Raw genomic sequence first — 27,284 nt, forward strand, 5'->3', positions numbered from 1 at the left:
CCCTTGGGATTTGGCTTTGCCTTGGAGCTGTAAGGGTGCTCCTGGAGCCAGAGCAGCCACTGCTTTGCTTTGCTCCATCATCCCTCTGAAGCTGGCTCAGGAGGGATGTTTGTCCAGCTGGGGAGGGACATTGTCCAGCTCAGCTTCTGCTGCAGGATCGTTTTGGCCCTGCTCACCTTGCAGACCATTCCCTGTGCCACTTAAACACAGAGGGAAAAGCTTTTTCCACCATGAAAGAGCAGCTCTTGGACCACAGTCTGGCATGAACCAGTCCTGGCCTTATCTCTGAGAAGCTGAGGAGGAAACAAAGGCAGGAGCAGTGCTAGGCCTTGGACCCGGGTCTGGCTCTGACCCAGGAGAAAAATCACGCCAGGCAGAGGAACCTGCCACTGCAGCCCCACAGCCTGGGAAGCTGCCCTGTATCCAGAGGTGAGATGTGTTGGGGGAACACCAAAATCCTCCAGCCAAGGGCTCAGAGGGAAGCTGAGGCACAGTTGTCCATGTTTAGTCCTCTGAAGCTGACACCAAGGCCACCCATGTGAGTCCCCTGGCTGTGCCTCCCAGGGGATACTCACCTTGGCCAGTCCACAGCACAGAAAGCTTCTTCCATCTAAGCCTTTCTAAGTCTTGCTCCTTCCTAAGGTGCTGCTCCTCAGAGCCGTGGTGGAGGGCTCCTGCCCCCTGGCTGAGGGTCCTGGCTGGGGGCCAGCTCAGCACCAAGCCCTGTGCTGCCAGCCAGCTGCTGCAGCTGGAGGACCTCCTGCTTGTACCTGCAAGGGAGGCAGCAGTGGCACTGCCTGCTTGGGCACTGCTGAGTGCTAGGGACAGGCTGAGAGCTGGGCAGAGAGCAGCCTCATGAAGTTCAGCCAGGGCAAGTGTAGAGTCCTGCCCCTGGGGAGGAACAACCTCCTGCAGCAGGACAGGAGAGGAGGGACCTGCTGGGAAGCAGCTCCATGGAGAAGGACCTGGGAGTGCTGGGGGACAACAAGTTCCCCATGAGGCAGAAAGGTGCCCTCAGGGCCAAGAAGGCCAATGGGGTCCTGGGGGGCATGAAGAAGAGTGTGGCCAGCAGGGTAAGGGAGGGTCTCCTCCCATTCTGCTCTGCCCTAGGGAGGCCCCAGCTGGAGTTCTGGACCTAGTTCTGGGCTCCCCAGTTCAGGAGAAGTGCTGGAGAGAGCCCAGGGGAGGCTGCAAAGCTGCTGAGGGGCCTGGAGCAGCTCTGTGAGGAGCAAAGGCTGAGAGCCCTGGGGCTGAGAGCCTGCAGAAGAGCAGCCCCAGAGGGCAGCTGAGCAATGCTCAGCAAGAGCTAAAGGAGCTGTGGGTAGGGGGCAAGAGGCTGGGGCCAGACTCTGCTCAGTGGTGCCCAGGGCCAGCACAAGGGGCAAGGGGCACAAAGTGGCAGGCAGGAGGTTGCATGAGAGCAGGAGGAGAAAGTTGTTTGGTGTGAGGGTGCTGGAGGGCTGGAGCAGGCTGGCCAGAGAGGTTGTGGAGTGTCCTTGTGTGGAGAGCTTCCAACCCCCCCTGGGCATTGTGCTCCTGGGCAAGCTGCTGTGGGTGCCCTGCTGGAGCAGGGCTTGGGCTGGGGGAGCTCCAGAGCTCCCTTCCAACCCCACACTGCTGGGACTGTGGGATTTAATCCCACTGTTTGCTGCATGCTAAGGACATGCAGTGGCAGCTGGGACACAGCAGCCAGCCCAGGCACTGAGCTGTGCTTGGAGCTGAGCCCCAGCAGATCCAAACCCCCAGCCCTGGCTAAGGGCTGTGCTGGCTCTGCTGGGTTATGGTAGCAGCAACCTGAGCTCACAGCCGAGCTGGCTGGGGGGTTCCAGCAGCTGGATCATTGTTCTGACAGATGTGACCTGCTGCTTCTCACCATTCCTTGCCCCAGCAGCTGTTCTGCCAGCTTCAGGGATTGATGAGCCAGGGAGAGGACTTGGTGCTGCTGGATGGCTTTAGATTTTAGGCAAAGCCTCTCTTAGCTTCCTCCAAAGGATCCCAGGATCCCAGACTGGGTTGGGGGTCCTTCAAGCTCATCCAGCCTAACCCCCTGCAGCCAGCAGGGACAGCTGCAGCCAGAGCAGGTTGCTCCCAGACCCAACCAACCTGCCCTGCACTGCTGCCAGCCATGGGGCAGCTCCCACCTCTCTGGGCAGCCTGGGCCAGGCTCTCCCCACCCTCACTGCCAAACATTTCTCCCTTCTCTCCACTCTCAATCTCCCTCTTTCACTTCCAACCATCCCCCCTTGGCCTGTCCCAACAGGCCCTGAGAAAAACTCTGTCCCCAGCTTTCTTCTGTCCCCTTGAAGCACTGCAAGGCCACCAGAAGGTCTCCCTGGAGCCTTCTCCTCTCCAGGCTGAACAACCCCAACTCTCCCAGCCTGGCCTCCCAGCAGAGGGCTTCCACCCTGCCAGCACTGCTGTGGCCTCCTCTGGCCCTGCTCCCACAGCTCCCTGTCTGTGCTGAGGACTCCAGAGCTGCCCCAGCACTGCAGGGGAGGTCTCAGCAGGCACAGCAGAGGGGCAGAATCCCCTCCCTGCCCCTGCTGCCCACACTGCTGGGGATGAGCCCAGGACAGGCTGGGGCTGGGCTGGCAGTGCTTGGTGCCAGCTCCTGGCCAGCTCTGCACACCCAGGTCCTTCTCTCCTTAGGGCTGCTCTCCAGCCCTGCATCCCCAGCCTGGGTTGGTACTGGGGGCTGTGCTGGTCCAGGTGCAGGATCTTGCCCTTGGCCTTGTTGATCTTCATGAGGCTCCCAAGGTTCCCTTCTCCAGCTTGCCCAGGTCCCTCTGGATGGATCCCATCACATGTGCCACCCACACCACCCTGCCTGGTGCCATCTGAGGGAGCCTGGCTCCAATGTCTGTGTCATGGATGAAGATATTGAAGATCACTGGTCCCAGTGTAGACCCCTGAGGGACAGCCCAGGTGCTGAAGGCTGGGTGGGCACAGAGGGAAGCCGACTCAGCCCCCCCTGCCCTGTGGAGCAGGAGCTGGGGGCAGCTGCCCTCACAGCTGGACGTGCTACAGGACCCTGAGCATGGCAGCACTGGGGGAAGGCAGCAGCCAGGCCAGGGGCTGGCAGCCTGGTGGCCATGGTGATGTCAGCAGCAATTAGCCTGGGAGAGAAGCTTGGAGCAGAGAGCCAAGAGCACATGCAGGGGGGTGCCAGCAGCTCACCTTGCCAGGTGCTTGCTTATGTACTCCTGCAGCTCTGCCACCTGCTCTTCTGCCACCACCGCCCGAGCCAGCAGCTGGCTTCTCTCCTGCTCCAGATCCTCCTGGGGAGGCAAGGAAACATGGAGACCACAGGGAAGGCTGTGGGAGGGAAGGGGCTCAGTGCCCCTCTGCCAAGTGAGCCTGGGCACTTCTTCATCCCTGAGCTCTGGCATCATATGTGAGCAACCAAAGTGTGCCTGGGGAGAGTAGCTTTGTGCAGGTACCAGCCCTGCAGGGCACCAGCCAGGCAGCCTGGGGCCAGGGTCACCCCAGGAGAGCATCCCAGCAGGGTGGGCATTGGAAGGGACCTCTGGAGATCACCCAGTCCAGAGCCAGGGTCCCCCACAGCAGCTTGCCCAGGATCACTATGTCCAGGGGGCTGAAGAGGAGCCAGGGAGTGCCCAGGTGGCCAAGAAGCCACCAGCAGCCTGGCCTGGATCAGCAATGGTGTGGCAGCAGCAGCAGAGAGGTGATTGCCACCTTGTGCTGGGCACTGCTGAGGCCACAGCTTGAATCCTGGGTTCAGCCTGGGGCCTCTCACTCCAAGAAGGACACTGAGGGGCTGGAGCAGGTCTTGATGATCTCTTCCAACCTTCTTGAAGTCTCTTCCAACCTAACCAATTCCATGATTCAGATTCAGGCCAGACCTGAGGCAGGCCAAACCCAGAGCCAGGTGGTCACACAGCTGCCCAGGCAGGAGCAGCACAGTGCAGCACTGAGGAGCTCCCAGGGCTGCCCTGCTGCTGCTGGCAGTGACCTGGGTGCATCACTGGCTGGGGGCTGCCAGTGGGGACTTGCTGGGCTGAGACCAAGCCACACAAGGCTCTGTGGGAAGCTTCCCAGCTCCAGGCTGGGGCAGCTCTGACTGAGCTTTACCTGGGTCTTGTGTGTGAACTCCTGGAGCTGTTTCCTGAGCTCTGCCCAGCCCTTCTCAGCCAGCAGCCTAGGAGAGGAAAAGCAGAGTCTGATCATGCCCAGACCTTCAGCCCAGCCCACCCACAGGTCACCCAGCTCTGGGCAGGGGCTGGACACAACTCTCTACATCCAACCATAAACTCCAACTCTCCTGGTGCCCCAAAATTCTTCAGGGCACATGGTGCTGTCTCTGTGCCTGGTCATGAGAGTCACAGAACCCCAGCATGGTTAGGCTGGAAGGGAGCTCTGGAGCTCCCCCAGCCCAAGCCCTGCTCCAGCAGGGCACCCACAGCACAAAGCCCAGGAGCACAATGCCCAGGGGGGGTTGGAAGCTCTCCACACAAGGACACTCCACAACCTCTCTGGCCAGCCTGCTCCAGCCCTCCAGCACCCTCACACCAAACAACTTTCTCCTCCTGCTCACATCCAACCTCCTGCCTGCCACTTTGTGCCCCTTGCCCCTTGTGCTGGCCCTGGGCACCACTGAGCAGAGTCTGGCCCCAGCCTCTTGCCCCCTACCCACAGCTCCTTTAGCTCTTGCTGAGCATTGCTCAGCTGCCCTCTGGGGCTGCTCTTCTGCAGGCTCTCAGCCCCAGGGCTCTCAGCCTTTGCTGCTCACAGAGCTGCTCCAGGCCCCTCAGCAGCTCTGCAGCCTCCCCTGGACTCTCTCCAGCAGTTCTCTGTCTCTCCTGAACTGGGGAGCCCAGAACTGGACCCAGGACTCCAGATGTGGTTGATGAGGATGTTGAACATGACTGGACCCAGTACTGACCCAGTACCTGATGTGTTTTCTAAGCCTCCACAATTTCAAAGCCTGGGAAATCCCTGCTCAGATTGCTCCCAGGCTTTGTTCCACCTCTCCACAGAGAGCTTGAGCAGAGTGATGGAGCAGGGGGCAGAGACCCCTCTAACCCAGGCAGATGAAGGCCATGTCAGGAAGCCAGGGAGGCATCAGTGCAGGGTCACCCAAGGGCTCCAGCCCAGCTGCTGTGCTGGGAGGGAGGTTCTCCCCTCCAGCCCACACTGCTGGGGTCCCATGCTCCTTTCCCAGGTTGTGACCCACAAAAGCACTCAGCCATGTGTTCAACATCAGCTTCTAAAGAGATGAGGGGGACAGCAAATATGGGGAAGCCAAACATGTGCTTAAGAGCTTCCTTGGCTCAGGCCCCAAGGCCCAGCTCAGTGCGGGCAGGCAGCAGCTGCCTCCTCTTCTCACAGCCTCCCCAGCAGCTTGCTTCCTGCCTGCTCATTACCATCTCCAAGCCCAGCCAGCTCGGATTCCTCCATCCCCACAGCAAGGAGACCTCAGAAGGACCAAGACCTGGGGAAGCAAACAGCACTTACTGCTCAGGAGGGAGGGCAGAGCTGTGCTTCAGCCTGTTCTGAGGGGAAAGGGAGAACACAAGCCTGTGAGCAGGAAACCAGCAGGAGCTCACCACAGCCCGCTCACTCCAAGGTGGCCCAGAACCTCCTAGCACCCTACCAGGCCCCACTGCCCTGCAAGGAGGTGAGCTGCAGCACAACCTTAAGGTTTAGGTCTCCCAACCTCTGGAGTTTGAAGTGCATCTCATGCAAATCAAGAACTGGCTCTGGCCAGGCAGCACCAGTGAGGGGAGGTGGAGCTGCACACCTGACTCTGGTCTGCTCAGCTCTTCACGCTGAGGTAAAGGCACCCAGGAACAGAGCACCATATCCTGTCCTCCCTTAGTCATCTCTCCAGGCAGCCAGGGAGTCTGCTGGCCTGGTAGCTCTCCCCTGGCATCTGCAGCAGCCCTCCCACAGTGCCATGACTCCAGTCCATGGACGTGCCCATGGAGCCTCCTGGATCTAACTGTGCCTCACCCTGCACAGCCCCAGGGGCACTGCCAGGACATCCTGTCCCTTCCCAAAAGGAGGAGGTGAGCAAGCACCACTGCTCCCCGTGCCAGAGGCACAGAGAATCCTCAGGGGAGGCCTGGGGAAGGGGCTGAATCTGTCACTAGTCACACTCACCCCCCCCAAGCCCCCTCCCCACTTTCAGCACCAGAGAAAGCCCAGCCCCCACCTGCTGCACCTCCTGCAGCTGCAGCTCCAGCCTGGCCCCCTCCTGCAGCTGCAGCTCCAGCCTGGCCCCCACCTGCTGCACCTCCTGCAGCTGCAGCTCCAGCCTGGCTTTCTCCTCCCGCAGGCGGTTCAGCTCCCGGGCGGTGCTGGTCAGCAGCTCAGGCTCTGTGAGGGCGAAGTGGAGCTCTGCGGGGCCGCAGTCCATGGTGCTGCTGCCCCAGGCACGGATCTGCTCTCGCTGCAGCCTGCAATAGGCCAGAGGGGTCAGTCCCTGGGCTGGCACAAACCACAGCTGCACAGGCTCCAGGAGGGGGTCAGGGGGCACAAGTGGCACAGACTGGGTTGGGTTGGAAGGGATCTTCAAGACCACCCAGTGCCAACCCCCTGCTTAGGGCAGGGACACCTCCCACCAGCACAGGCTGCTCAAGGCCTCATCCAGCCTGGCCTTCAACACCTCCAGGGAGGGCACAGCCACAGCCTCCCTGGGCAACCTGTGCCAGTCTCTCCCCACCCTCACTCCAAACAATTTCTTCCTCCTCTCCACTCTCCCCTCTCCCAGCTCCAAGCCATTGTCTCTCATCCTGGCACTCCCAGCCCTTCTCCAAAGTCCCTCCCCAGCTCTCCTGGAGCCCCTTCAGCTACTGGAAGGTTGCTCTAAGGTCTCCCTGCAGCCTTCTCTTCTCCAGGCTGCACAGCCCCAACTCTCCCAGCCTGTCCCCACAGGGGAGCTTCTCCAGCCCTCTGATCATCTTCATGGCCTCCTCTGGCCCCTCTCCAGCAGCTCCAGGTCCTTCCTGTGCTGGGGGCCCCAGAGCTGGAGGCAGTGCTGCAGGTGGGGTCTGAGCAGAGCAGAGCAGAGGGGCAGAATCCCCTCCCTGTGCTGCTGCTCTCCCTGCTCTGGCTGCAGCTCAGCACACAGCTGGCTCTGGGCTGCCAGTGACCACTGCTGGCTGCTGGGGACTTTGTCACCAACTGACACCCCCAAGGCCTTCTCCTCCAGGCTGCTCTCAGCCACTCCTCACCCAGCCTGGATCTGTGCTTGGGATTTCCCCAACCCATGTGCAGGAGCTTGTTGATCATCAGGAGGATGGCTTGGGCTCACCTCTCCAGCCTGTCCAGATCCCTTTGCTTCCAATCCCCTCAGCACTACAGCCCTGAGCACTGGAGGTGCCACTCCCTTGGGACCTGCTGGCTTCTGTCCACCTTGCACAGAAGTGGGAGAGCCCAGCAGCATGTTCAGTGTTCCTGGGAGCCTCTTCTGAGGGGAGCTTGTCCTTGAGCTATTTGTGGCTTTTATGCCAGGAGAAGTTCTGCTGCTTCCCACAGCCCAAGCTGCTGCCAGAGCTGCAGAGCAGAGCTGAGGCTGCAGGGCTGGGCTGGAGGCAGAAGTTTTTTGTGGTACCTCTGCTCTGCACCTCCCAACCTGCACTCCAGCTCCCACCCTGCATTAGGGAGAGATGGATGATCCCTCCCTGGAGGTGTTCCAGGCCAGGTTGGATGAAGAAGAGAAGGCTCCAGAGGGACCTCAGAGCTGCCTGCCAGGACCTGAAGGGATCCTGCAGGAAGGCTGCAGAGAGACTTTTGCTGAGGGGGTCTGGAGCCAGGCCAAGGGGGAATGGTTTGGAGCTGAGGCAGAGCAGGGTTAGAGTGGAGCTGAGGAAGAAGTTGTTGAGTGTGAGGGAGGTGAGAGTCTGGCACAGGCTGCCCAGGGAGGCTGTGGCTGCCTCCTGCCTGGGAGGGAGGAGTTATTTGTGGTACCTCTGCTCTGCACCCCCCAACCTGCACTCCAACTCTCACCCTACATTAAGGACAGAGATGGATGTCCCCTCCCTGGAGGTGTTCCAGGCCAGGCTGGATGAGGCCTTGAGCAAGCTGGACTGGTGGGAAGCGTCCCTGCCCATGGCAGGGGGTTGGAACTGGGTGATCTTCAAGCTCCTTTCCAACCCAAACCACTCAGTGACTCCAGATCCTCAGCTCCAGCTCACAGCCCCATCTGCCTTCCCCTTGCCAGGGCTCTGGCTGTCATGGGACACTTCCACTGAGCCTGCAGGGGGCAGCAAAGGAGGCAGAGGCAGGCAGGCCCTAGCCCAGTCCTACCCTAGTCCAGTCCTACCCCAGCCCAGTCCTACCCTAGTCCAGTCCTACCCCAGCCCAGTCCTATCCTAGCCCAGTCCTACCCCAGCCCAGTCCTACCCTAGCCCAGTCCTACCCCAGCCCAGTCCTATCCTAGCCCAGTCCTATCCTAGCCCAGTCCTACCCCAGCCCAGTCCTACCCTAGCCCAGTCCTATCCTAGCCCAGTCCTATCCTAGCCCAGTCCTACCCCAGCCCAGTCCTATCCTAGCCCAGTCCTACCCCAGCCCAGTCCTATCCTAGCCCAGTCCTACCCCAGCTCAGTCCTACCCTAGCCCAGTCCTACCCCAGCCCAGTCCTACCCTAGTCCAGTCCTACCCCAGCCCAGTCCTACCCTAGCCCAGTCCTACCCCAGCTCAGTCCTAGCCTAGCCCACTCCCATCCCAGCTCAGTCCCACCCTAGTCCAGTCCCACCCTAGCCCATTCCTACCCCAGCCCAGTACCACCCCAGCTCAGTCCCACCCCAGCTCAGTCCCACCCCAGCTCAGTCCCACCCTAGCTCAGTCCTACACCAGCCCAGTCCTACCCTAGCCCAGTCCTAGCCTAGCCCAGTCCTACCCCAGCCCAGTCCTAGTCTAGCCCAGTCCTACCCTAGCCCAGTCCTACCCTAGCCCAGTCATACCCTAGCCCAGTCCTACCCTAGCCCAGTCCTACCCTAGCCCAGTCCTAACCTGGCCCAGTCCTAACCTAGCCCAGTCCCACCCCAGCCCAGTCCTACCCTAGCCCATTCCCATCCCAGCTCAGTCCTACCCCAGCCCAGTCCTATCCTAGTCCAGTCCTACCCTAGCCCAGTCCTACCCTAGCCCAGTCCTACCCTAGCCCAGTCCTATCCTAGTCCAGTCCTACCCTAGCCCAGTCCTACCCTAGCCCAGTCCCATCCCAGCTCAGTCCTACCCCAGCCCAGTCCCACCCCAGCCCAGTCCTACCCTAGCCCAGTCCTACCCTAGCCCAGTCCTACCCCAGCCCAGTCCTACCCTAGCCCAGTCCTAGTCTAGCCCAGTCCTACCCTAGCCCAGTCCCATCCCAGCTCAGTCCTACCCCAGCCCAGTCCCACCCCAGCCCAGTCCTACCCTAGCCCAGTCCTACCCTAGCCCAGTCCTACCCTAGCCCAGTCCTATCCTAGCCTAGTCCTACCCCAGCCCAGTCCTAGCCTAGCCCAATCCCATCCCAGCCCAGTCCTACCCCAGCCCAGTCCCAGCCCAGTCCAGCCCTACCCATAAGCAATCAGGAGGCTCTCATGCTTCCTGGCCAAGCTCCTCAGCCGTTTCCTGTAGCTCCGAGCTGCTGTGGCCAGCTGCTCCTCCCGAGCCTTATAGGAAGCTCTGATGTCCTTCAGCAGCCTCTCCACGAAGCTCTTCATGGCAGCATGACCAGCTGGGCCTTTGGGGGGCCCTGCTGCATTGCTGGATTTGCTGTCCATGTAGGTCTTTAAAGAGAGCAGGAGATGGATGTGGAGTGATCTGTCCCTGCTGACTGCAGGGGGCTGACCTTTAAATGACCTTTAAAGGTCCCTTCCAACCCAAACCAGGCCATGATTCTGGGAGGTCTTTCCCTACAGCCTATGAGCCATTTCCATAGGGAAGGTCCAGGCATATTTATGGTAGCAGCCCAGGAAATAGGGAACAGCTTCCATGGGCTAGGAGCAGGAAAAGCTGACTGCCACCATGGTTTCTGGGGACAGAGAGGGCATCTGCACACTGGGGGAGATCTGCCTGAGAAACAGGAGCTGCTGTGAGCAGTTACCATGGAATCATGGAATCATTTGGCTGGAAGAGACCTTTCAGCTCGTCCAGTCCAAGCCTTACCCCAGCACTGCCAGGGCACCACTGAGCCATGGCCCTCAGCACCACAGCTACACAGCTCTGGAACCCCTCCAGCCATGGGGACTGCAGCACTGCCCTGGGCAGCCTGGGCCAGGCCTGGACACCCCTCAAGGGGAAGAAATTGTTCCTCATGGCCAACCTGAACCTGCCCTGGGGCAGCTTGAGGCCATTGCCTCTTGTCCTGTCCCTTGTTCCTTGGGAGCAGAGCCCAAGCCCCAGCTGGCTCCAGCCTCCTCTCAGGGAGCTGCAGAGAGCAATGAGGTCTCCCTCAGCCTCCTCTTCTCCAGGCTCAACACCCCCAGCTCCCTCAGCTGCTCCTCCCCAGCCCTCTTCTCCAGACCCTTCCCCAGCTCTCTTGCCCTTCTCTGGCCCTGCTCCAGCCCTCAGTGTCCTTGGAGTGAAGAGCCCAAAGCTGAGCCCAGGATTTGAGTTGCTCTTGTGCTATCCCTAAGAACATGAGTCGTGGTACAGCCACTAATCATGAGCTAAGTCTGCTCCAGAGTTGGAGCTGTCTCACTTGGGCCTTTAAATACATTCCTGCTGTAGGAATAGAAGGGAGGGAACACAAAAATATCCTCCTGCTGCCAGGAGGAGGAGCGGCCAGAGAGGCAAAGCGGCACCCAGCAGAAGGCAGCCAGTGGGAGGCTGAAGCTCCTGGAGCATGGCTTGGATCTGGGGGATTCAGAATGGACCTCCTGTGTCAGAATCCTACCAGGGGTGGCTCACCAAAGCCAAACATCTGAGCAGCCATTGCAGCAGCAGCACTTCCAGTCCCTGCTTCTTGCCACATTCTGTCTCCTAGCTCTAGGAGATGGTTCAGCACTGCTCTGGTGGAAATTCAGCTGCTCCGGGGAGTGACAGTTCCTGAGTCACAGCATGGCAGGGGCTGGAAGGGACCTCCTGACATCACCCAGTCCAAGCCCCTGCTCCAGCAGGGCACCCACAGCACAATGCCCAGGAGCACAATGCTCAGGGGGGCTTGGAAGCTCTCCACACAAGGACACTCCACAACCTCTCTGGGCAGCCTGCTGCAGGCACTGACTGCTCCTGTGCACAGGAGAGGTCCCCAGGAGTTCCCTCCCAGGCTATGTGCCATTCCCAAGCCCTGATCTGGCTCAGGAACAGTGAATTTCCCCCTGGCATGGCTGTTTGTGAGGCAAACCAGGTGTGTGCCTCCTTCAGCAACCAGGATGGAAGCTGCAGGCCGTCCAGGTGTTCCCATCTCTGCTCTGGTCTTCTGTGCTCTGTCCCCATGGGGGCTGGCAGGTCCCAGGCACTGCTGTCCCAGAGCTCTGTCCCCACAGGGGTTGGCAGAGCTCCCTGTGGGGACAGCAGCAGTGTCACCACGGAGCCAGCAGCAAAGCTGGCAGTGGCATTGCCCAGCCTGGCAAGGGAGGTTGTCAGGGCAATGGAGACTGGAAGCCAGCTGGAAGGCAGCCACAGTAAATAAGCTTCCAGTCCAAGTAATCTGACCAAGAGAAGTCCCAGCAAAACTTAGAGACCATTTCCTGTGGCCATACAGCAAACCTGGGCAAGGAGAGGGGCTGGTACCTGCTGCCCCAGGGCAAGCTGAGGGCACAGAGCCCTCTCCCAGCAGCAACCATGGCTCCCACTGCCTGCTGTGCTCCATGGCCCAGGCTGGAGGGGAAGCAGGCCGCAACCAGCATGGAGAAACTCCTCCACTAGGCCAGGAGAGCAGGCTGGGGGCTGGAAGGGAGCTCTGGAGCTCACCCAGCCCAAGCCCTGCTCCAGCAGGGCACCCACAGCACAATGCCCAGGAGCACAATGCCCAGGGGGGGTTGGAAGCTCTCCACACAAGGACACTCCACAACCTCTCTGGCCAGCCTGCTCCAGCCCTCCAGCACCCTCACACCAAACAACTTTCTCCTCCTGCTCACATCCAACCTCCTGCCTGCCACTTTGTGCCCCTTGCCCCTTGTGCTGGCCCTGGGCACCACTGAGCAGAGTCTGGCCCCAGCCTCTTGCCCCCTACCCACAGCTCCTTTAGCTCTTGCTGAGCATTGCTCAGCTGCCCTCTGGGGCTGCTCTTCTGCAGGCTCTCAGCCCCAGGGCTCTCAGCCTTTGCTGCTCACAGAGCTGCTCCAGGCCCCTCAGCAGCTCTGCAGCCTCCCCTGGGCTCTCTCCAGCACTTCTCTGTCTCTCTGAGGTACAGCCAAGGAGTTCACCTTCGGCTTCTGGGCCCTTCTCCACCACACCCTCAGGCTGTTGTGTGGGCACAGAGCTGCTTCCCTGTGCTTTCAGCTGCTGCTGCTCCCTGCTGTGTGCTGTCCCTGCTCAGCAGGGTACCCACCGCCAGCTCCCGCAGGTACCGAGCCAGCCGGCAGCGACAATCCTCCTGCAGCTCCTTCAGCCGCAGCTGCAGCTCCGAGTTCTCTGCCTCCACCTCCTGCAGCTGCCTCTGGGAGCTCAGCAGCACCTAGGGACAGCAAACACCTGCCTGCTGCCATCGCCCTCGGGCCAAGCAGGGGACACTGAGAAGCTCTCTAACAGATAAGGGAGGGGGAAGGGGAAGGAGGGGGCCTTCATTTGCAGGTATTCAGCTTCACCAGAGCTGAGAAGGTGCCCAGGAGCCCCCAGGCAGTGGTCAGAGTCTCTGTTCTGCCATTTGCAATGCCCCCCTCCCCAAGCCCACCTCAGTGATTTCACCAACTCAGTGATGAAGCTTCCTCCCACCAGCCCTGGCAAGCAGCACCTTCCACCATGTGCCTCACACCCCAGCAGAAGGAACCTGCACAGCACCTTGGCATCACCAACTCCCTGCAGAGGGAGAGGTGTTGGAGTACCTCAGCACAAGGCATCCACCCCCTGCCAGCTGCAGGAGCAGCTCCTGGCACCCAGGAGCAGCAGGATGAGGCTGAGGGAAGCCTTCCCTTACCGCTGACTGCTCCACCAGCTTCTGCTGGCTCTGCCCAGTCGCTGCCTTTGCCTCCTGCAGCTCCTTCTCCATCGCCACCCTGGGCACATGGGAAGAAGTGAGGTTTAGTCTCACCCCCTCAAACTTCTCTGAAGGTCCACTAGAACCAGCCTGGGGAAGGAGATCACCACAGCAGGCCAGAAACCTCTCAGCAGCAGCTGCCAGCCCTTAGATGTTTGCCAACCAGCAGCCACAGAGCTCTTGCAGCCAGAGCTGAGTGTCCTCCCCAGCAGAGAGGCTGCTCCTGCAGTGGCCCTTTGCTGGGACACTGATTCCATCCCAGCCCACTGTGGGGGCAGGTGCTGGGGCTGGGCTCATCTCTGGGCTGTGCCATGCTTGCTGTGTTGGCTGCACAAGGAGGATTTTCAAAGGTTGGCACTGTCATAGAATCACAGAATGGGTTGGGTTGGAAGTGTTCCACCCAGTTCCAGCCCCCTGCCGGGGCAGGGACACCTCCCACCAGCCCAGGGGGCTCAAGGCCTCATCCAGCCTGGCTTGCAACACTTCCAGGGAGGGGACAGCCAGAGCCTCTCTGGGCAACCTGTGCCAATGTCTCCTCACCCTCACTCCAAACAATTTCTTCCTCCTCTTCACTCTCACTCTCCCCTCTCCCAGCTCAAAGCCATTGTCCCTCATCCTGACACTCTCAGCCTTTATCCAAAGTCCCTTCCCAGCTCTCCTGGAGCCCCTTCAGCTACTGGAAGGCTGCTCTGAGGTCTCCCTGGAGCTTCTCTTCTCCAGGCTGAACAGCCCCAACTCTCCCAGCCTGTCCCCACAGCAGAGCTTCTCCAGCCCTCTTAACAGCCTTTAACCAGCACCAACTTTAGGCAGGCAGCCTTAAGAGCCCTGCAAACATCAGGATTTGCTTGCAGGCCTCACTTCTTCCAAGGGTGACTCCTCATTTCTCCCCCTGTATCCCACCAAAGGCAGGCTGCCTCCTCTTCCTCTTCCCAAGGAGCTCATTCTGCTTCCCTGAGCTCCAGACAGCCCCAGGCCAGCAGCAGGAGCTGCCCTCAGACACTCACACTCTCTCTTCCAGCTTCTGCTGCTGCAAGTCATAGGTTTTCTTCAGCTTCTCAAGCTCCACTTTGATGTGATCCTGGTCTCCAGGCAACTGAGGGACACATGAAGAGGAAGATGAGCTGAGCTCAGAGAGGGAGGTGGGATGGGGAATGCATCCAGATTGGGTCTTGAAAGTCTCCAGAGAAGGAGACTCCACAACCTCTCTGGGCAGCCTGCTCCAGGGCTCTGTGAGCCTCACAGTGCAGAAGTTCCTCCTCATGTTGAGCTGGAACCTCCTGTGCTGAGTTTCCATCCATTGCCCCTTGGCCTATCCCAGGGCACAGTGAGCAGAGCCTGTCCCTGTCCCCTCCCTCCTGACCCCCACCCCTCACATATTGATAGACATTGATCAGATCCCTCTCAGTAGTCTCTTCTCCAGACTGAACACCCCCAGGGCTCTCAGCCTCTCCTCCCCAGGCACTGCTCCAGGCCCTTCAGCATCCTTGCAGCCCTCCCTTGGACTCTCTCCAGCAGATCCCTGTCCCTCATGAACTGGGCAGCCCACAACTGGATGCAATATTCCAGGGGAGGTCTCAGCAGGGCAGAGCAAAGGGGGAGGAGAACCTCCCTGGCTCTGCTGGGCACACTCCTCTTGAATGCCCCCCAGGACCCCCTTGGCCTTCTTGGCCCCCAGGGCACATTGCTGCCCCATGCAGAACTTGCTGCCCACCAGCACCCCCAGGTCCTTCTCCAGGGGGCTGAAGTGAGGAGAGCCTCCAGCCTGGCAGGGCAGGAGGGGAAGGGCTGGGTTAAGGGGAGCACTCCATGGCCCAGCAGGAGCAGTGTTTGGTCTGGAGGCAGGGCACAGGGCAGCTCAGTGTCCCTCTCCCAGGGGAAACTCTCACACTGAGAGCCACATTCCCAGCAGGAGCTCTGGGTCAGTGGGAGAGCCCAGGCTGGTTTGGCAGGGGCTGCAGAAGGGAAGGAGGCAGGGAGCACCCTGGGTGCTTCATCATCCTCAGCCTTCTCCAGCATCAGCAAGAGGAAAAGAAATGTCCTCTTTCTGGGTGGCCTTTGAACTCCTGCCTCTGTTCATCCAGGGGAGCACAGCTGCCCTCTGCCACCTCTCTGCAGTCTCTCCAGGCTCCTTTTTCCATTGCACAGCTTCACACCAACACCAACACCAACACCAACAAAGAGTCAAAACCAGCTCAAGACCCCAAATCCAGGAGAGCATCAGGAGCAGCAGGAACAGATCCCCCCTGTGCTTCCCCAGGGATCCAGCAGCAGACCCCCCACACACACTCACGTTTGCCTCCAGCTCTTGCTGCTGGTGTCCAGAGGGAGCTGCGCCTTCTGCCTGGTTTGAGCAGGAGACAGAAGGTGCCTGTTAGATCTTTGTTCTCCAAGGAGCTGCTGAGGGGGCAGGCAGGTCCTTACCTTCACCCCCTGAGCAGAGTCACCATGCAGCCTGGCTCTGGCTCTTCCCAGCTCACCAGAGGCCTCTCCAGCCAGGGCTGGGGGCTGGTTGCTCTCTGTGTGGGGAAGGCTGCTCCTGCCCTTGGCCAGGTTGAGCAGCTCTGTGCTGAGCTCTTTGTTCTTCATCACCTGCCAGGTGAAAGAAGAAGGGAAAGAGGCTGAAGAAGGCTGCTCAGCACCTTGCTGGGTGTACTCGAGGCAGGAGCTCACACAGCCCCTCCTGACAGCAAGACTGAGTTCCCGGTTCCATCCCTGAGCTCCAAAGCTATCATTGATGGAAAGGCAGAGAATCATCCCCAGGCATCTGGGTGCTTCATGCAAACACAGAACCACTTGGCTGGAAGAGACCTTTAAGGTCATGGAGTCCAACCATGCTCTGACTCTACCAAGGCTGAGTCTAAGCCATGGCCCTCAGCACCACAGCTACACAGCTCTGAGTCTCCTCCAGGGATGGGGACTCCACCACTGCCTGGGCAGCCTGGGCCAGGCCTTGACAACATTTTTCAGGAAGAAATTGTTCCTCATGTCCAGCCTAAACCTCCCCTGATGTAACCTGAGGCAATTTCCTCTTGTCCTGTCCCTTGTTCCTAGGGAGCAGAGCCCAAGCCCCAGCTGGCTCCAGCCTCCTCTCAGGGAGCTGCAGAGAGCAATGAGGTCTCCCTCAGCCTCCTCTTCTCCAGGCTCAACACCCCCAGCTCCCTCAGCTGCTCCTCCCCAGCCCTCTTCTCCAGACCCTTCCCCAGCTCTCTTGCCCTTCTCTGGCCCTGCTCCAGCCTTCAATGTCCTTCTGGGAGTGAGGAGCCCAGAACTGACCCCAGGATTTGAGTTGTAGCCTCAGCAGTGCCCAGCACAGAGGCACAGTCCCTGCCCTGCTCCTACTGCCACAAGCCAGGACACTGTTGTCCTCCTTGGCCACCTGTAACCTCACTCCTATTCAGCTACAGATCCCAGTACACATCTCTGCCACCACCTCCCCATCCTGACCTCCCTCCTGTGCCCTGCACACAGCTTCCCAGAGGTTGCTGGGATGCCCAAGAATCTGAAGAAGTGCTGGCCACCATCATGTGAGGGAAGGGCCTCATCTCCATGGTGGAAGCCTCATCCCTGGAGGTTTTTGCAGCCAGGCTGGATGTGGCTGTGAGCAACCTGCTGTGGTGTGAGGTGTCCCTGGCCATGGCAGGGGGGTTGGACCTGGCTGAGTCTTGAGGTCCCTTCCAACCCTAACAGTTCTCTGCTTCTATGATCCCTCTGGGCTGTCAGCACCCAGCTCACTGCAGTGGGGCTGGGAAGCATCCCTGCAGCAGCAGCCAGCCCACAGCCCTGTGTAGGCAGCCAGATTCAAAGCCCTGCTGGAGCAGAGTGACAGCCTTCCCAAAAGAGGAAGAGGAGCTGAATGAGCACAGCTCTGTTACAGGTGAGCTGCCAGCAACACTGGGGGAATTCATGTCTCCCGGGAGGGTTTCTCTGGAGCTAACAAAGCTCTGATGAGGTTTATGGCTGGGGACAAGCCTGAGTAATTGTTACCATGGCAGTGAATGGGGAGGATGGGAGGCAGAGGTCAGCTGAGTCATCCGTGGAGAGAATAGCTTATCAAAAGATAGCACAGGGTGGGCTGGGGGAGAGGGGAGAGGAGAAAAAGAGGCTGACAAAGAGGTGAGCTGTACAGCTGTGAAAGCTGACAGCCAGGCAGAGGCAGCCCCTGCTCCCTCCCCACCCCACAGCCACCCCCCTGCGGCCGCAGCGGAGGGGCTGAGGGCAGCCCCTAGCAGCAGCCTCTGCCCCAGCAGAGGTAGCCCCAGGTTTGGGCTGGTCCTCACTGCCTGCCCTGAGCTCCCAAGCCTTGCTCAGGAGGTTTCCCTGGAGCCCGGGGCAGAGCCGTTTGGGTTGCCTCCAGGAGCCTCGCTTTGTGCAGACAGCGTGAGGCTGAGGAAGAAAGGAGGAGGAGGAGGAAACGGGGAGGGGAGGAAAGGTCAGAGCCTTGAAAAGGAAGAATTTACAGCGAGCTGGAGAACAGGCAGCAAGAGCCTGGCTGGCATCTTTCTGGAGGCCAGCTCCCTGCTCCTTGGCTGGGACAGGCACGGGGCCATGTGTGAGCCCAGCCCCACAATGGGAGCAGGGACAACTCGGGGACAGTCCCCGGGGCTGGGGCTGGCCCCGGCCAAGGGCCCATAAATGAGCTTGCAGAGCTGCCTCTGCACCCAGCAGCCATGACAACATATTGGCAAGGTCACAAGTAGCACTTGTAATTGGGAATGTGTAAAGGGTTCATTGTCTGCCCTTGGAAGGGAGCTGGGGAAGGGAAGGGGAGGGGAGGGGGGGCAGAACCCCAGGCTGCTTTTCCCATTTCCTTTGGGAAAGTCCACACTGGGAAAATAATGAGCAAGAGGCCCAGGCCCTGACAAGTCCCAGCCTGCCAAGTTGGAGCCTCTTGTGCCTCGGGCAGGGATATTCAGGAGTCAGAGCCAAGAACCTGGGGTGAGCCTCAGCCTATGGATGACAGAATCCCAGCAGGTTAGGCTGGAAGGGACCTCTGGAGCTCCCCCAGCCCAAGCCCTGCTCCAGCAGGGCACCCACAGCACAATGCCCAGGAGCACAATGCCCAGGGGGGGTTGGAAGCTCTCCACACAAGGACACTCCACAACCTCTCTGGCCAGCCTGCTCCAGCCCTCCAGCACCCTCACACCAAACAACTTTCTCCTCCTGCTCACATCCAACCTCCTGCCTGCCACTTTGTGCCCCTTGCCCCTTGTGCTGGCCCTGGGCACCACTCTGAGCAGAGTCTGGCCCCAGCCTCTTGCCCCCTACCCACAGCTCCTTTAGCTCTTGCTGAGCATTGCTCAGCTGCCCTCTGGGGCTGCTCTTCTGCAGGCTCTCAGCCCCAGGGCTCTCAGCCTTTGCTGCTCACAGAGCTGCTCCAGGCCCCTCAGCAGCTTTGCAGCCTCCCCTGGACTCTCTCCAGCACTTCTCTGTCTCTCTGAGGTACAGCCAAGGAGTTCACCTTCAGCTTCTGGACTCTGCTCCACCACATCCTCAGGCTGTTGCGTGGGCACAGAGCTCCTTCCCTGTGCTTTCAGCTGCTGCAGCACCCTGTGAAAGCAGCCTGCTGCTGCTGCTCACCTGCTCAACCCATCCTTCAGAAACCTCAACCACCTGAGAAGATCTCAGCCTTGACAAACATCTTGCACCCCCCTGGGGACGAGCAGCCAGTAGGCTTGCTGCAGGCTGAGCTGTGCCTCAGCAGCAGGCTGGTAGCAGGCTGCATGTGCCCTGCCTCGTGCTCTGGCAGCACCCAGCACAGCTTCACACCCTGCCAGCAGCTGAGCTCCCCTCCTCCAGAGCCACTGCCATGCCTCAGCTGGGGGGAAGCAGACAGGAGCTGCCCAACAGCCTCTACCTCACTTCATCAGGATTGTCATGAGCTGCTGTCCTCCTGATTGTGAACTGCTGCCGTGGAATGAGTTGGAAGTGACCCTAAAGACCATCCAGTCCCAACCCCCTGCCATAGGCAGGGACACCTCCCACCAGCACAGCTTGCTCAAGGCCTCATCCAGCCTGGCCTTCAACACCTCCAGGCAGGAGGCAGCCACAGCCTCCCTGGGCAACCTGTGCCAGTGTCTCTCCACCCTCACTGCAAAGAATTTCTTCCTCATCTCCACTCTCACTCTCCCCTCTCCCAGCTCCAAGCCATTGTCCCTCATCCTGCCACTCCCAGCCCTTCTCCAAAGTCCCTCCCCAGCTCTCCTGGAGCCTCTTCAGGTACTGGAAGGTTGCTCTGAGGTCTCTCTGGAGCCTTCTCTTCTCCAGGCTACACAGCCCCAACTCTCCCAGCCTGTCCCCACAGGGGAGCTTCTCCAGCCTCTGATCATCTTCATGGCCTCCTCTGGCCCTCTCCAGCAGCTCCAGGTCCTTCCTGTGCTGGGGGCCCCAGAACTGGAGGCAGTGCTGCAGGTGGGGTCTGAGCAGAGCAGAGCAGAGGGGCAGAATCCCCCCACATGCTCCTCTGCAGGAGCTCAGCAGAGCAGAGCTCACCAAGGCCATGGTTCAGCAGACCTGGGAGTTGGACTCCATGGCCCTAAAGGTCTTTTCCAAGTGCAATGATCATCCCATCAATCTCCAAAGGCAGACTGGGCACTGCTGAACTGAATCAGCACATCTGGGTCTAGCCCCACACCTCCCAGCACCAGGTCCCTTGGCTGAACTCTCTGCTGGGGGAGGCAGGCTGGAGGGTGTCACTCATCTGCTCCAGCTCAAAGAGAAGGGGAAGCAGGAGGGGGGGAAGAGAGGAAGATCTCTTGAAGTCAGTTTCAGCCATAGACAGATTCTGGCTCCAGAAGCTGGAGCTGCTGAGTGCTGAGCTCCCAGTGACCAGAGGGTTTGAAAGAGCACTCAGAGAGTTGCTTGCATGGAGTGGGTTTGCAGAGCTGCTGACCCCCAAAGCAGGCAGAGCCCTTCCCTCTGAAACCAGAGCAGCTCCCAGCCCTTCCCCTGCAGCCCGCTCAAGCCATGCAGAAGAAAGGCAAACAAAGGCTGGTGGCAGCCGGGGGGCCCCGTGCCCGGCCCCGCCCTGACCCCCTCCTCCCCAACACCGAGGGGCTCTGGGCTGGCTGGAGAGAAAGGCTGTGCCAGCAGGGTGCCCCCAGGGCACTGGGGACAGCGTGGGCTCTGCACCGCCTGCGGGGCTGGGCAGGGCGGGGGAGGGAGCAGGGGGAGAGCAGGAGAGGGAGAACGCGGGGAGAGGGAGAGCAGGGGAGAGGGAGAGCAGGGGAGAGGGAGAGCAGGGGAGAGGGAGAGCAGGGGGAGTGGAGGAGAAGTGGGGAAAGGGGAGCAGGGGGAGCAGGGGGAGAGGGAGAGCAGGGGAGAGGGAGAGCAGGGGAGCAGGGGGAGTGGAGGAGAAGTGGGGAAAGGGGAGCAGGGGAGAAAGGGAAGAGGGCAATCAGGGGGAGAGGGAGAGCAGGGGAGCAGGGGGAGAGGGAGAGCAGGGGAGCAGGGGGAGAGGAGTAGGGGAAGAGGGAAGCAGGGGGAGAGGCAGAGAGGGAGAGCAGGGGGAGAGCAGGGGAGCAGGGGGAGGGGGAGAGGGAGAGCAGGGGCAGAGGGAGAGTGGAGGAGTAGGGGAAGAGGGAAGCAGGGGGAGAGTGGGAGAGCTCTGGGCACTCCAGACCTGCACACAGTGAAGTCCTGGACACAGGCACTGTGAGGAGCAGCTGAGGGAGCTGGGGGTGTTGAGCATGGAGGAGAGGAGGCTGAGGGGAGACCTCATTACTCTCTCCACCTCCCTGAAAGGAGAGCTGGGGCTTGGGCTCTGCTCCCAAGGAACAAGGGACAGGAGGAGAGGCAATGGCCTCAAGTTGCCTCAGGGGAGGTGTAGGTTGGACATGAGGAACAATTTCTTCCCCCAAAGGGTTGTCCAGGCCTGGAAGGCACTGCCCAGGGCAGTGGTGGAGTCCCCATCCCTGAAGGTGTTCAAGAAATGTGTGGCCATGGCACTTGGGGATATATTTCAGTGGCCATGGTGGGGTTGGGGTGAAGGTTGGACTCAAGGATCTTAGAGGTCTTGTCCAACCAGGTGCTTCTCTGCTTCTGCAGCCAAGCTGTGCCATCTGACAGCTCACAAAGCCTCTTGGAGCTGAGCTGTGACATAGATATAATGTGGAGAAAAAAGATCAAATTACCAAACTCAGGTAACCACAGAATCACAAACTCAGCTCCACCATGAGGAGCCTGCTTGGAAACCCAGGTGAGCAGCATGAAAGAACAAAGCTTTGGTGTCACTCCCTCAGGTGACCTAAGGAAACCCTGACATGAAATGAAAGCAAACTGCCTGAAAAGGTAGACCTGGGGTGATGATCATAGAATGGCTCAAGGAGGAAGAGACCTCAGATATCATCCAGCTCCAACCCCCAGCCATGGGCAGGGACACCTCCCACCAGCCCAGGCTGCTCAGGGCCTCATCCAGCCTGGCCTTCAACACCCCCAGGCAGGAGGCAGCCACAGCCTCCCTGGGCAGCCTGTGCCAGACTCTCACCACCCTCACACTCAACAACTTCTTCCTCAGCTCCACTCTAACCCTGCTCTGCCTCAGCTCCAAACCATTCCCCCTTGGCCTGGCTCCAGACCCCCTCAGCAAAAGTCTCTCTGCAGCCTTCCTGCAGGATCCCTTCAGGTCCTGGCAGGCAGCTCTGAGGTGCCCCTGGAGCCTTCTCCTCTGCAGGCTGCACACCCCCAGCTCCCTCAGCCTGTGCTCACAGCAGAGCTGCTCCAGCCCTTGCAGCATCTTTGTGGCCTCCTCTGGCCTCACTCCACAGCTCTGAGTCCTTCTCCTGCTGGGGACAGCAGAGCTGGAGGCAGGATTGGAGGTGAGGTGTGGGCAGAGCAGAGCCAAGGGGCAGAATCCCCTCTCCTGCCCTCTGCCCACACTCCTCTGGCTGCAGCCCAGCACACAGCTGCCTGCTGGACTGCAGGAGGGCACTGCTGGCTCCTGGGGAGCTGCTCAGCACCCAACACCCCCAAGGCTCTTTCCTCAGGGCTGCTCTCAACCCACTCTGCCCCCAGCCTGGATTTGTGCCTGGGGTTGACCTGACCCAGATGCAGGACCTTGCTGGACCTCCTGCAGTTGGCACTGGCCAAGTTCTCCAGCCTAAGATCCTTCTGGATGCCATCCCTGCCCTCATGTGGGTCCAGAACCACAGCTTGGTGTCATCAGCAACCTTGCTGCAGGTGCCTCAGTGCCAGTGCCCAGCTGGTAAGAGCTTGCTCATGTCACAGCAGGGTCAGGTGGGGTCTGTTTCACAGAATCACAGCATGGCAGGGGCTGGAAGGGACCTCTGGAGATCCAGCCCCACTGCCAGAACAGGGTCACCTAGAGCACACAGGACAAATGTCTCCAGAGAAGGAGAATCCGCAACCTCTCTGGGCAGACTGCTCCAGGGCTCTGCCACCCTCAAAGTAAAGAAGTTCCTCCTCAGGTGTTCCAGTTTGTGTCTGTTACCCCTGGTCCTGCCACTGGGCACCACTGACAAAAGCCTGGCCCCATCCTCTTGACTACCACCCTTGAAGCACTGAGAAGATTCCCCCTCAGTCCTCTCCTCTCCAGGCTGAACAGCCCCAAGCCTGAGAGGTGTTCCCAGCCCCTCAGCATCATTGCTGTACCTTTGCTGTACCCTCTCAAGCAGTTTCCTGTCTTTCCTTAACTGCTGAGCCCAGAATTGGACAAAAGACTCCAGATGAAGCCTCAACAGGACAGAGTAGAGTGGGAGGAGAATCTCCCTTGACATGGAGGAGCAAAGGCTGAGAGCCCTGGGGCTGAGAGCCTGCAGAAGAGCAGCCCCAGAGGGCAGCTGAGCAATGCTCAGCAAGAGCTAAAGGAGCTGTGGGTAGGGGGCAAGAGGCTGGGGCCAGACTCTGCTCAGTGGTGCCCAGGGCCAGCACAAGGGGCAAGGGGCACAAAGTGGCAGGCAGGAGGTTGGATGTGAGCAGGAGGAGAAAGTTGTTTGGTGTGAGGGTGCTGGAGGGCTGGAGCAGGCTGGCCAGAGAGGTTGTGGAGTGTCCTTGTGTGGAGAGCTTCCAACCCCCCCTGGGCATTGTGCTCCTGGGCATTGTGCTGTGAGTGCCCTGCTGGAGCAGGGGCTTGGGCTGGGGGAGCTCCAGAGGTCCCTTCCCACCCCCACCCTGATGGGACGATTTGGGGCAGCAGACACACAACCCACAAGTGCCTGGCAAGGGTGGGATGGAGTCCAGCAGCCTGCAGATGGTCTCACCTCCCGGTCCAGCTGTTTGCCTAGGGCCAGGTAATTGCTTTTCAAAGCGATGTACTCCTCGGCCAGCTCCTGCCGCCGGCCCTGCAGCGTCTGCAGCTGCTCCCGCAGGGCACTGCGCTCCCTGCTGCCCTGCCGGCGGCACCGCTCCAGCTCCGCCGCTCGCTGCTCCAGCGCCAGCACCTGCGGGGGACAGCAGAATGCAAGCACGGCACAGAGCAGCAGCACTCGCAGGGCATTGCTTTGGCCAAGCAGCTTCTGGCACCCTATGACTTCAAGAGACCTCCCAGAACCCCAGCAGGGTGGGGCTGGAAGGGACCTCTGGAGCTCCCCCAGCCCAAGCCCTGCTCCAGCAGGGCACCCACAGCACAATGCCCAGGAGCACAATGCCCAGGGGGGGTTGGAAGCTCTCCACACAAGGACACTCACAGAGCTGCTCCAGGCCCCTCAGCAGCTCTGCAGCCTCCCCTGGACTCTCTCCAGCACTTCTCTGTCTCTCCTGAACTGGGGAGCCCAGAACTGGACCCAGGACTCCAGCTGTGGCCTGACCAGGGCAGAGCAGCCCTAATGGCCTTCTCCTGGTCTCCTTTCCCACATAAAGAATCTTTCTCTTGCTGTGGTGCCTGGTGGTCAATCCCAGCCTTGGATCTCTCCCCATCCAGCAGACACTGACAGCCCTTGGCAGTTGTCTTCTCCTGGAATTCTCTTCCTGCTGGACATACTTTTTCTGGGGGTGAGGTTTTGGGCAGCACTCTGTGTGCTGCAGTCATGCCTCAGGAAGCTTCCTGAGCACCCTCACAGAGATGTTTCTCCTCCTGCTTAGGTGGAGTTGAGGTTCAGGGTGTGGAGGGCATCAAGGGGGGCACCACTGCTCTAGCTAAAGCCAGAGCAGAAGCCAAGGAAAGCAAAAGTGGATCTGCAGGTCTGGAGGTAAGTCCTGGCAGAGCTGCAAACACCTCCTTCCAACTCCTGGGTGCCTTCCTTACCTTATTTTTCAGTTCAAAGTTCTCCATCTCATACTGCTCCTTCATCTTGTTTGACTCAATCTGGACATCAAGGAGGTCTTTGGTCATCTAGGAGAGAGAAAGGACCTTAGCAAGGCCAAGGACAGCCCCTGAGGCCAATGGACTGCTTCCACAGGTCGTGCTGGGGAAGGTGAGCACAACACAGCATGACTCAGGGCCATGGTTTAGTGCTGGACTTGGCAGTGTTGGGTTAATGGTTGGAGCTGATGAGCTTGGAGGCCTTTTCCAGCTGAAGTGATTCTGTGGTTCTAACAAACACAGCCCTAGGAAGAAGGTCCAACAACTCCCAGCACATCTGTCCCTGCACAGCTGCTAGCTTCACAGCTCAGCTCTCCCCTGTATTTCTCCAAAGGTTTTGCTTTACCTTCAGTTTTTCCTCCTCACTGAAGCCCACCCTGGCAGGCAGGTCTGGTTTGGAGCCAGGCAGCTTCCCTGTCCTCTCCTGCAGGTCTCTGAGCTGCTGCAGCTCCTTGCTCCTGTCCTGCAGCTTCACCTAGAGACACAGACAGGAGCTTGGAGCCAGCCAGCAGAGCCATCCTTGTCCTTCTCTCAGCACTGGAGGCAAAGCTTGGCACCTCCAGCTCTTCAGAGCTTCTCCAGAGTGCAGCAGGGATCCTCAGCTGCCATTTCCCTCTTGCAATTAGGATTTCATCTGCAGAGGGCTCCCACCTCTCTGGGCAGCCTGGGCCAGGCTCTCCCCACCCTCACTGCCAAACATTTTCTCCCTTCTCTCTACTCTCAGTCTCCCTCTTTCACTTCCAACCATCCCCCCTTGGCCTATCCCAACAGGCCCTGAGAAAAACTCTGTCCTCAGCTTTCTTCTGTCCCCTTGAAGCACTGTGAGGCCACCAGAAGGTCTCCCTGGAGCCTTCTCCTCTCCAGGCTGAACAACCCCAACTCTCCCAGCCTGACCTCCCAGCAGAGGGCTTTCACCCTGCCAGCACTGCTGTGGCCTCCTCTGGCCCTGCTCCCACAGCTCCCTTTCTGTGCTGAGGACTCCAGAGCTGCCCCAGCACTGCAGGGGAGGTCTCAGCAGGCACAGCAGAGGGGCAGAATCCCCTCCCTGGAGCTGGGAAGGGGCTGCAGACCCTCACATGTCCATGAGGAGCTCTATCCCAGTACTCACATCCTCATTCTCTGCTCCACTTCCCAAACCCATGTGCTTGGAGGTCAGGAGCTTTGCAGGATGTCAGGCAGGGACTGAAGAGCTAAGGAAGGCTCTAAGGATCTCCAAGGCAGGAAACTTCCCCTCGAGGTCCTGCCTGTTGCTATCAACTTTGGTTACCAGAGGGTGTGGCAGGCATCCCACTGGATTTTAAGGTGGAGCTGCTGGTTGCAGGCACTCCAGGAGCTGCTAAGGGCTGGCTAGGAAGCTTCTGCATGCCTCAGACAGCACCCAGCAAGCTCAGCAGACACCCCCAGAGCAGCCACGTTGGAGGTACCACTATTTAGCTTGTGGCCTGTGCCCCACAGCCAGCTGCAGGGTGGCCTCCATCTGTACTGCAGGGAGCTTTGGGGCATTTAAGATCTGATTAACTCATTAATTAATTCATTAATCCAACCATCTGCTCTGAGACCCTCCAATAGCATCTAACCAACTCACTTCTAGGTAGTTTCCTCCTCATCTCTCCTATCTCCTGTGCCCATGAGACATCCAAAGGGTACAAGGATCTTTGAGCTCCAACCAGCTTCAGCTGGTGACAGGAAATCATAGGATCCCAGACTGGTTTGACTGGAAAGGACCTTTCAGGCTCACCCAGTCCAAGCCCTGCAGCCAGCAGGGACAGCTGCAGCCAGAGCAGGCTGCTCCCAGCCCCAACCAACCTGCCCTGCACTGCTGCCAGCCATGGGGCAGCTCCCACCTCTCTGGGCAGCCTGGGCCAGGCTCTCCCCACCCTCACTGCCAAACATTTCTCCCTTCTCTCCACTCTCAATCTCCCTCTTTCACTTCCAGCCATCCCCCCTTGGCCTGTCCCAACAGGCCCTGAGAAAAACTCTGTCCCCAGCTTCCTTCTGACCTCTTGAAGCACTGCAAGGCCACCAGAAGGTCTCCCTGGAGCCTTCTCCTCTCCAGGTTGAACAACCCCAACTCTCCCAGCCTGGCCTCCCAGCAGAGGGCTTCCACCCTGCCAGCACTGACACCTTGGGGAGGGTGATGGAGAGCTGGAGAAGGCTTTGAGACATTGGGGAGGGTGATGCAGAGCTGGAGAAGGCTTTGAGGGCTTGGTGAAGGGCAGGCCTGCAGCAGCAGGTTTCCAGCTCTCCCACTCCTCAGCTGAGGCTAATTATCAGAGCTATTTCTGGGGAGTGGGTGAGCTTAGGTAAGAACTTGTCTCTTCCAGAAGAAAAGCTCTGACAACACAATGCTCAAAAAAGCCTCTGAATAACTCCTTAGCATCTGTCAAAGCCAAGAGGCTGGGAGAAGGGGAGGGACCACCCTGCTAGGAGCTCTGAGTTCCCCACTCCTCCCCTGGGCCAGGCCCCCAGCTCCCGTGGCCTCCCAGTGTGGATTTCACGGAAGGGGGCTGAGGTGTTTTGGGGCTGGGCAGCTACCAAACCAACCCAGGCAGTTACAGCTCCTTGCTTTTGTTGGTTTTTTTCTCTGCCAAAGGACTTGACAGACCTGAAGTGATTTTATTAAGGTAATGCAAGTGCTGCTGGAGAATTCACACTCCTCACCCCCCCAGCCCAGCCACGCTCACACACCGCCCCCAGCCCGGGGAGCTCAGGGCTGCTCCAGCACCAGCCACAGCTCTGCTCCCCAGGCAGCCACCTGCTGCCCCCAGACCCCCAGGGACAGATCCTCACAGAATCAACCAGGTTGGAAGAGACCTTTGAGATCACCAAGCCCAACCTATCACCCAGCACCACCTAACAACTAACCCCTGGCACTGAGTGCCTCATCCAGGCTTTGTTTAAACCCTTCCAGGGACAGTGACTCCACCACCTCCCTGGGCAGCACAT

The 27,284-nt window shown here is 59.7% G+C and overlaps 1 protein-coding gene across 1 annotated transcript; it reads right to left on the minus strand.

Annotated features, from left to right (window-relative positions):
* Positions 1-96: 96 nt before the first annotated feature.
* CCDC78 (coiled-coil domain containing 78) lies at positions 97-25,479 on the minus strand. The gene is made up of 16 exons (XM_054390903.1): positions 25,447-25,479; positions 24,685-24,813; positions 24,282-24,368; positions 23,299-23,478; positions 15,506-15,673; positions 15,375-15,425; positions 14,089-14,177; positions 13,025-13,103; positions 12,440-12,565; positions 9,520-9,731; positions 6,248-6,419; positions 5,476-5,513; positions 4,093-4,159; positions 3,178-3,278; positions 737-770; positions 97-117 (listed from the first exon to the last, which is right to left on the minus strand). Exons 1-16 carry the CDS (start codon positions 25,477-25,479, stop codon positions 97-99), a joined length of 1,587 nt encoding a protein of 528 aa, XP_054246878.1.
* Between the last annotated feature and the right edge of the window lie 1,805 nt (positions 25,480-27,284).

This window comes from Indicator indicator, chromosome 22, assembly GCF_027791375.1.
Source record: "Indicator indicator isolate 239-I01 chromosome 22, UM_Iind_1.1, whole genome shotgun sequence".
Classification (NCBI taxonomy): domain Eukaryota; kingdom Metazoa; phylum Chordata; class Aves; order Piciformes; family Indicatoridae; genus Indicator; species Indicator indicator.